The sequence below is a fragment of the Carlito syrichta genome, unplaced genomic scaffold (genome assembly GCF_000164805.1).
Source record: "Carlito syrichta isolate Samal-C Ts95f unplaced genomic scaffold, Tarsius_syrichta-2.0.1 Scaffold303270, whole genome shotgun sequence".
Classification (NCBI taxonomy): domain Eukaryota; kingdom Metazoa; phylum Chordata; class Mammalia; order Primates; family Tarsiidae; genus Carlito; species Carlito syrichta.
In genome coordinates, this window is record NW_007247366.1 from 276,344 (window position 1) to 285,501 (window position 9,158).

General features: G+C 47.7%; 1 protein-coding gene across 4 annotated transcripts in view; it reads right to left on the reverse strand.

Moving 5' to 3' along the window:
- PFKFB4 (6-phosphofructo-2-kinase/fructose-2,6-biphosphatase 4) overlaps positions 1–9,158 on the reverse strand; it is a 59,237-nt gene that overhangs the window by 36,601 nt on the left and 13,478 nt on the right. For all 4 annotated transcript variants that reach the window (XM_008058259.2, XM_008058261.2, XM_008058260.2 and 1 more), the window contains exons 4-7: positions 6,172–6,238; positions 1,978–2,052; positions 1,553–1,609; positions 772–893 (exon numbers count right to left, since the gene is read on the reverse strand). In XM_008058259.2, the coding sequence (XP_008056450.1) occupies positions 772–893; positions 1,553–1,609; positions 1,978–2,052; positions 6,172–6,238 (321 nt within the window). The remainder of the gene's footprint in view (positions 1–771; positions 894–1,552; positions 1,610–1,977; positions 2,053–6,171; positions 6,239–9,158) is intronic.

The following is a 9,158-nucleotide window of genomic DNA, read 5'->3' on the forward strand; positions in this document are numbered from 1 at the left end:
TCCACTCACCTCAGCCTCCCAAAGGCGTGGGATTACAGGCTGAGCCACCCAGCCTGGCTACTCAGGCAATCTCTTACCTCTGCCTCCCAAAGTGCTGAAATTACAGACTTGAGCCACCATGCCCGGCTGTTCTTTTAAAGTTTTATTGGAATGCCATCTTGCCCATTTATTTGCATATTATCTATGTTTGCTTATGCCATAATAGCAGAGCTCAGTAGCTACAACAGGGACTATATACCCTCCAAAGCCTAAATAAAATATTTACTATCTGATCCTTTACAGAAAAAAGTCTGCTGACCCCTGCTCTATGACCTCAGCTGAATGCCTCTTATGGTTGTAAAAACCCCGCACCGTCCAATACTTCTGCGGGACCATCCATTTCAGAGGCCAGGTGAAGCTAGCAAGCACTGCCTCCACCAGCTGCTCACAGGCAGTATCTGGGCATCCCTTCCCCACTTCTCAAAAACCAGACTCACATTTAAGAAGAGTAGTAATGTTTACAAACACCTTGTGGGAAGACCCTCCTGAAATTAGGCTAGATTTTATAATGGAATAGTATGAAAGGCTGACTTGCAGAGTTCCAGATGAGATAGGCATTTTGCAAGTCATCTCTGGCCAACAATTTCTGCCCCCCAAGAAAGAAACAGAAAAGGTCAGACCACCTCTGCCTTTTGATGTGGTCCCCCAGCCACTGCCATGGGAGCCACCAGGAGGCAGTTAACAGGACCACTCCCCATCAAAGCTGCAGGACATGATACTCTCCTCACTCACCTGTCCAAGTCCTCATCTAGCGACTCGTACGAGTTCTCATAGCACTCAATGCGCCTCATGAAATCCTCCGTGGCCTCATCACTGTCACGGTTGACATAGTCAGGGCTGCCCAGTTTCACTTGCTGCCAAAGCCAGGCACAGAGCAAAGACACATTAAGGTCAAAAGCCAGGTGGGGCCAGAAACCAAGGAGACTGGTGGGCACGGGTTGGGGGAGATTGGGCTGGAGGCCAGGCCAGGGCTGCGGGCCTTAGAAGCTGACCTAGGGGGCTGCTCCCAATAGGAAGAGTCCAGCACCTCTCTGGTCTGAATTTCCTCACCACTGTCCAGAGGATATCACTGAGTGACCACCCTGAGATGGGAGTCCCTCATCTCTATGGTACATGGGAGACCTGGAAGCCCTTCCCCACCCTGAACTATCATCCGAAACCCAAATGGTCATCCCTCAGGTAAACTGGGGGAGGGGAGGGAAGGATGAATCTCTCTTTCTCCCAGATATAATATTGCCACCCAGCTGCAGCTCTGTACAGGGGATCATGAGCCAGGAGGAGGAGGGAGAGAGGGGAAAGAGCAAGAATGAATGCTCACTGGCCACATGGCCTTCCACGCAGTGGTCTTCAGGGGTCAAGGCTCACCTGATCTAACAACAAGGTTATACTGCCTCCCTACCTTGCAAGGTGCAAGATCAAATCAAGGGCAACCAAAACCTAGAGAGGCACCTCCCTGTCACAAGTCATTTTTTCTTTTATTACTGCCCGCGACATGATCAGACGCACCACTTACCACGATGTTGGCAGCTATGACCTCAGGATCCACACAGATGGACTCAACAAAAAAGGTCTGCAGTAAAGACCAGAAGCACCAGGGCAGCACGAAGGAAGGAACCACAAACACATTCAGGGCCCTGGGCCTCGCTCCGGGAGCTCTCTGCCCTGTCAAAGGCATGCTGACTGAAGCCAGGCCCTGAGATCCTTCTTCTGTAGGGTGGCAAAGAATCTACCCTATCCTTGACTCTTCCACCAGGACTCCCCCTCCCCCTGGAAAGAAAATCCCAGGAGGAGAGAAAAGAGTAACCCCTTTCATCCCAAATCATACTCAGCAGTCGTGCCAGCCCAATACCCTGCATGCATCAGGAGGCTTTGAAAGGAGGCTCAGAGGGCTGGGATATGTCACAGCCCCACCATGGCAAGGAGACAAGGAGATCTCACCTTGTAGCCATTCTGTTCACCAAAGTTGAAAATGGTTGCTCTCCGTTCTCGGGTGGTATTTGTTGCATCAAAAACCTAGGACCAAACTGGGGTTAACTCAGCCTTTGGCCCCGGGGAAGGTAGAAGGTCACCCAAGGACTGTGGCATAGGCATCTCTGGGGACGGGATTTCTTTTTTCTTTTTTTTGGTGAGTTGGAGTCTCACTCTGTCACCCAGTATGGAGTACAGTGGCACGTTCATGGCAACTGCAGCCTCAACCTGCTGGGCTCAGGTAATCCTTCCACTTCAGCCTTCTAAGTAGCTGGAACTACAGACACACACCACCATGCCTGGCTAATTTTTTTTTTAATTGTAGACATGAGATCTCAGCAAGTTACCTAGGCTGGTCTCGAACCCGTGAGTTCAGGCAATCCTCTCACCTCGGCCTCCCAAAGTGCTGGGATTATAGGCGTGAGCCACTGCACCTGGCCAGGGACTGGATTTCTTGCCAGGTCCAGCTGCTGCCTGGGGTCACCTGCCTGGCCAGTCTCCTTCAGAATTGCAAGGGCTGGGCTAGTTCTCCCCTTATTTGGGGAAGAAGGAAGCTGGAAAAAGTGGGTGCCTGTGTACCTAGCAAGAGGGCAGACCCAGGACATAGAAGAACATACTCAGCACTGTTCTGTCCACAGCAGGTCTTCAGTTCATGTATGGCTAGCAGGAATTTCAGCGAAATTAATTAAATCTGATAAACTGAGCCTACATTTATTTTCACTCCATCCTGAAACCCCAGTAAAATGGAAATAGAAGGATAAAGAGAACAAGAGAGGCAAGAGATGGAGATGTCGACAAAATTTTATAAGACAGAAACACGGTGACTGAATCAGAAATGGAGAAAACCAAACCAGAGCACACCACCTGTGTGGGACCAGGATCCTCAGGAACAGAGCACCAGCATCTCTAAAAAAAGGGACAAGGTTGAGAGGCTCAGGTGATCTTTCCACCTCAGCATCCCAAGTAGCTGGGACTACAGGTGCATGCCACCACACCTAGTTAATTTTTTAAACTTTTTTGTAGAGATGGGGGGGGTCTTGCTATATTGCGTAGGCTGGTCTTGAACTCCTGGACTCAAAGAATCCTCCCACCTCGGCCTCCCAAAGTGCTGGTATTACAGGCATGAGCCACCACAGCCGGCCTATTTTCTTTTTTTTGAAATGGGGTCTCAGTCTTGTCACCTAGATTGGAGTGCAGTGGCACGATCATAGCTCACTGTAATCTCAAACTCCTGGGCTCAAGCAATCCCCACCTCCCCACTCCCTTCTTTGCTCCCAGCCTCATGAGTAACTAGGACTGCAGGCATGCTCCACCATGTCTGGCTAATTTTCTTTTAATTTCTTTTTTCGTTTTTAAATAGAGACAGTTTTTCGCTATATGTTACCCAGGCTAGTCTCGAATTCCAGCATCACTTTTTAAAAAGGGCATCCATGGCAAGGCATGGTGACTAAAGCCTGTAATCCCAGCATTTTGGGAGGCCGAGGCAAGAGGATTGCCTGAACTCAGGGGTTCAAGGACAGCTTGGGCAACTTGGTGAGACCTCGTTTCTACAGTAAATCAAAAAATCAGCCATGTGTGGTAGCGCATGCCTGTGTTTCCAGCTACTTGGAAGGCTGAGGCAGATGGATTGCCTGAGCACAGCAGGTCGAGGCTGTGGTGGCCATGAGCAGTGTGCTACTGCACTCCAGCCTGCGTGACAGAGTGAGATGCCTACTAAAAATAATAATAATAATAAAAATAAAAAGGGCATCTGATCAGGGCTTACCAGACACTCCAGCAAAACCTCTAATGAGAAAATAGAGACTAAATCAATCAAACAGAAAAAAGGGACTTGGAGAAAATGAAGACAGGGCATGGAACAGAAGAAAATGTCCAAAAAACTTACACTTATTATCCAAAGGGAGATATAAAAGGATATAGTAACTATGAAATAAGAGCAGAGTTCTAAAAAATTAGGACACTTAAAGAACAAGACATTTAAATATGGTCACCGAATTTTTTTTTTTTTTTTAGTCGCAGTCTCACTCTGTCGCCCAGTCAAGTGGTGTACAGTGGCAAGCTCACAGCACCCTCAGCCTCGACCTGCTGGGTTCAGGCAATCCTTCTGCCTCAGCCTTCCAAGTAGCTGGAACTACAGGCATGCGCCACCATGCCTTGCTAATTTTTTTTTTTATACTAGAGATGAGGTCTCGCCAAGTTGCCCAGGCTAGTCTCGAACCTGTGGGCCCAGGCAATCCTCTCACCTCAGTCTCCCAAAGTACTGGGATTATAGGCATGAGCCACCGCACCTGGCCAAAAAAAAAAAATTTGTTTTTTTGAGTTAGACTCTCACTCTGTCACCCAGGCTGGAGTGCAGTGGCATGCTCACGGCCACCCCAGCATTGACCTGCTGGGCTCTTAGGATCCTTCGGCCTCAGCCTTCTAAGTGGCCGGAACTACAGGTGTGTGCTACCATGCCCAGCTAGTTTTTTTCATTTATTGTAGAGACGAGGTCTCGTCAGGTTGTCCAGGCTGGTCTCAAACCCGCAGGCTCAAGCAATCCACTCGTTTAGGCATCACAAAGCGCTGGGATTACAGGTTTAGCTACCGAGCCTGACAAATTTTGTTTTTTTTAACTCAACCAAATACTTGAAGATAATGTTGTGGTAGTCTCTTTCAAAACAAAAGACAAAGAGAGAAAATAAGGGGAAAAAATATAAAGTTAAGGATCGAGTCTAGCATGAATCTAGCTGCTTTTTTCTAGAAAAAGCAGTTCAGAAACTTGGACTACAGGGGAATGAGTTGCCAAGAAGTGGCCAAGGTGGTTTATCAAATAAATAATACCTGAAGGACAAGAGTTTTCTCGTAGAAAGGGGCCCCCAGCATGCTGAAAGAGAAGACCCATCACAAGACATATCACTTTGAACCCTAAAGGTTTCCCAAGAGGAAGGGGAATGAGAAGCCCCCGGCTCCCTCCAAGAGGTGAAAGTTTAGGAAGATCAGCAAGTCAGAATGACATCTGACTTCTCCACAGCCATGACAGAAACTGTAAGCAACAGAACAATGTCTCGTGAGAGTAGAAGTTCTAAGGGAAAAGTACTTCCCGCCAGGAGTGGTGGCTTACACCTGTAATCCCAGCACGTTGGGAGTCAGAGGTAAGAGGACTGCCTGAGTCCAGGAGTACAAGATCAGCCCGGGCAAATTGGCAAGACCTCGTCTCTACAGTAAATCAAAAAATTAGCTGGGCATGGTGGTACCGGCCTGTGATCTCAGCTACTTGGAAGGCTGGGGTAGAAGTCTCACTTGAGCCCAGCAGGTAGAGGCTGCAGTAGCTGTGAGGGTGCCACTGAACTCCAGCCTGAGTGATACAGTGAGACTTCAACTAAAAATAAAAAAGTACTTCCCATCAGGAATTCTATACCCAACTATCAAATGTAACGATTAAAAAAAGACATTTCAAATACACAAGATCTCACACAATTTATTTCCCAAGAGCCTTTCTCAGGAAGACACTAGAGGATGTGCTTCAACAAAACAGGTCAGTAAGCCAAGGAGAGGATGACATGGGATCCAGGAGTGGGGCATTCAACCCAGGAGAGAGGAAAGGGGAATCTAGGGGATGGCTGTGTCCCAGGCAATGAATCCAGATTGGAGCTGGGGTCAGAGCTCCAGGAGGCATGAATGGCTCCAAGAAGAGAAAGGAAGGCAAAGAATACCTCCTGTGGTTGACTGTGTAGAGTTGGGGTAGGGCCCTTTACCCCAGACACCCCAGTTTAGACCTGTCCCACCCTTCTACCTGACAGAGGGGTCCCACACAGGTGCAATTCCCTTACCAGGATTCAGCAGGTTCCTATAGCAGCAAGTAAACGTTGGGCAGGACTCTCCCCACACCAGGAGAAATCACATTTACTAAAGACTTAGGTAATTTCTGGGATGGCTAAGGATACAAGTATTCAGAGGGAAGTCCTGCACTGCCTCACGCCCAGAGGTAAAATCTTGGCCCAGATCCAGCCTGCGGCTTCCTCCTGCATAGCGGCTGCAGACTTCCTCCTAGGGCTGGCACCCAGGGGCGCACCCAGGGCACACACACCCTGCTTTCCCCTCCAAACACCTGATGAGCAAAAGCACAGATGTGAGTGAGCTTCCAAATGTCACTCCCAGATGTCACCAGGGTGTCACACTCACCGCCACATGTCCCCCCTCTTCACTAAGGAACCGCCGGACGTCACAGAGGGCTGCCAGGGCACACTTCCTTCAGGAAAGAAAACACAGGGTCAGCCTAGCATCCGACCCTGGCTGCAGGAGTAAAACAGGTCAGGGACACCCTACCCAAGACAGGGGAAGGGACAGTCCCTAGATCCCCTTCTCACTTTTCAAGGTTTCTCTTCTTTTTTCTTGGGATAATTTTCAGCATTTGGCTAGCTCTGCTCCTGAGAGGGGAAGGCTATGTGCTCCTGGCCACTAGAATTTTTTTTTAAGTTCCACTTTCCTGTATTTTCCCTCATCATCACATTGTGTACAAATCTGTACTGCCATTTTGCCGTATTTGTGGTGGCTTTTAGGGGTGTCTTTTTTGGTTGTTTTTTAAAGAGATAAGGTCTTATTCTGTCACCCAGGCTGGAGTGCAGTGACATGATCACAGCTCACTGCAGCCTGGAACTCCATGGTGGACTCAAGTGATCCAGCCTCCTGAGGAGCTGGGACTACTGGCACATGCCACCACACCTGGCTCATGATTTCTAACTATTATACATTTTTCTTGATTGTCATCATAAGCTCTTTCAAACCAGACACTTCCTTGTGTGCATGAGTGTCAGGGGCTAGTGGTGGGGAGAGGAGAGACACTATCACTGGCTTTCAGGGCAGTGTTAGGCTTAATGTTCAATTTTCTGTCCTGATAGAGAGAACGCCCCCTACCACCACTTCTGGAGGAGAGTGCTGTGCCTCTGCCTCTATCGTGTCCACATACCCTCCAGAAGGTGAAACCCTCACCCATGACCAACCACTGACTATGTCTTCAGAACGTCTCAGCCTTTCCATTGGCTGCTGCAAAATGGGCTGGCACACATAAGACTCTTTCTCCTTTTATCCATTTCTTCTATAAGGTCTGGAGATAGATAAGGTACTCTTACTTATTAATTTACATATTACCTTCAATTTTTCTATGTGAGAACAAAGCTAGAATTCCTGGCTTTGTTGATCTTTGGATTTTGTCAAAGGACTATGCTGTCAGAGATCTTACTGGCCCAGTGTGCCAAAATATGGGGGCAGAAGCTGATCAGAGCAGGGTGCAGCCTGCTGGGGCCACAGAGAAATTGGTGCCAGAACTGAGCCCATTCGTTAGAAGGAGCTCTGCTTCTATGTCTCCTGTGACCTTTCTGTGCTCCAATGGGTCTTCCAAAGAAAGCCTCAAAGTGCTTTCTTCTGCCAAAAAAAAAAAAAAATCAGAATTCGGAGAGTCCAGGTAACTGGCATTGCTGGGCCCATTTTTTATCACTTGCATTTAAGGACCCGTGCATGTTCTGGGCTAAGATCTCTTTTGTGGGTTGTTCTAGCCATGACTTCACCACATGAAAGAGATCTCAGGGCCCCAGTGGTCATGCTGAGAGAATAGCTTGGGACCCTGTGTATGTGTGTATTTGTATGTGTGTAAGTGGGATGAATGGGTACATACCTGCATGCATCTGCACGTATGGGTAGGTATGTGTGTGTTGTGCCCACGTGTGTACACATAAGCCTGTGAGTGTGCAAGTATGAGTATTCTCTGTGCCCAAGTATGAGTACAGCTGTGTATGCACACATGAGTATGCCCAACCCCTTGTGTATGATATGTGACTAACTGGGCACAGGTAAGAATGAATGTGCCCACATGTATGCACATAAGACATGTGTGAGCATACACTCATGTGCATGAGCATAATTGTTTGTTTCTGTAAGTCCAAGCACATGCACATAGAATATGCCATGTGTGGGGGCCCATCTGCATACACATGGGTGTGTATACATGCCTTTGTGTGGTATTTGACAGTGTGAGCATATATATGAGTGTAAATGTGTGTACAGACTCACATGCACATATGGTGAACACAAGTGTGTATGCATCCACACATGTGCCTCTGAGGCATACATGAGTGTACACACCTCCCTTAATGTGTGGTGAGTGACTGCATGTGTATGGAAGAGTTAACACAACAGACCTGAGAATGCTACCCTCCAAAAGGTCTGCTTGCAAAATTAGCCCTTGGCAAGGGTCTGAGAACTTGAATGGTGAACAGTTCACCAACAGTTCACACTGACATAAAACTTTCCCTAATTAATAAGAGTCGTTCACTGTGTGTAGACTAATACATAAATAATATGGTTTAAGCTGAATAAACAACATGTTTTAAGCTGTGTTCCTGTTGGGAGTCTGGAACTGTGGCACATGCTAGACACTGGTGCCTGTATGACCAGCTCCCAGTAAAACGTTGGTTTGTGAGTCTCCAGTGAACTTCTCTGGCAGACAACACCTCACATGTATTGTCATGGTTCAATGCTGGAGGAATTCAGTGCATCCTCTGTGACTCCACATGGGGAGAAGAATCTTGGATGCTTGCTCCTGGTGTCCTCGGGACTTTACCCCAGGCCTGTCTCCCTTTGCTGATTTTGCTTTGTGTTGTTTCACTGTAATAAGTCTGAGCCATGAGTCAGGCTAGATGCTGAGTCTTGTGAGTCATCATCCTAGCAAACTACTGAACCTGAGGGCAGAATTGGTGACCCAACACATCATGTATGAATGTACTCAGTTGTGTATGTGTATGTACATGGTGAGCACACATGTGCCTGTGTGTGTCCTTGCCTTCATGTGTGGTGTGTGGCTGTGACACACACATACGAGCAAGCCCTAGTATTAAATGTGTACATGCACACATGTGTGCATATACTGTTTTGTATAATGTGACTGTGTGCGCACAGAGTGTGTATGCAGCCATGTATATATATCAGGTGTACGTGTATGTCTAGAAATGTGGCTCTGAGGTATACACTTGAATGCATGTGCTCACATGTGTGTGCAGGGGGTCTGTGAGTAGCATGGGGCTATGTGAAGGAGTGTGAATGTGTCCGATATCATTTGTATAGATGTGTTCTTTTTTTTTTTTTTTTTTTGAGTTGGCGTCTCACTCAGTCACCCA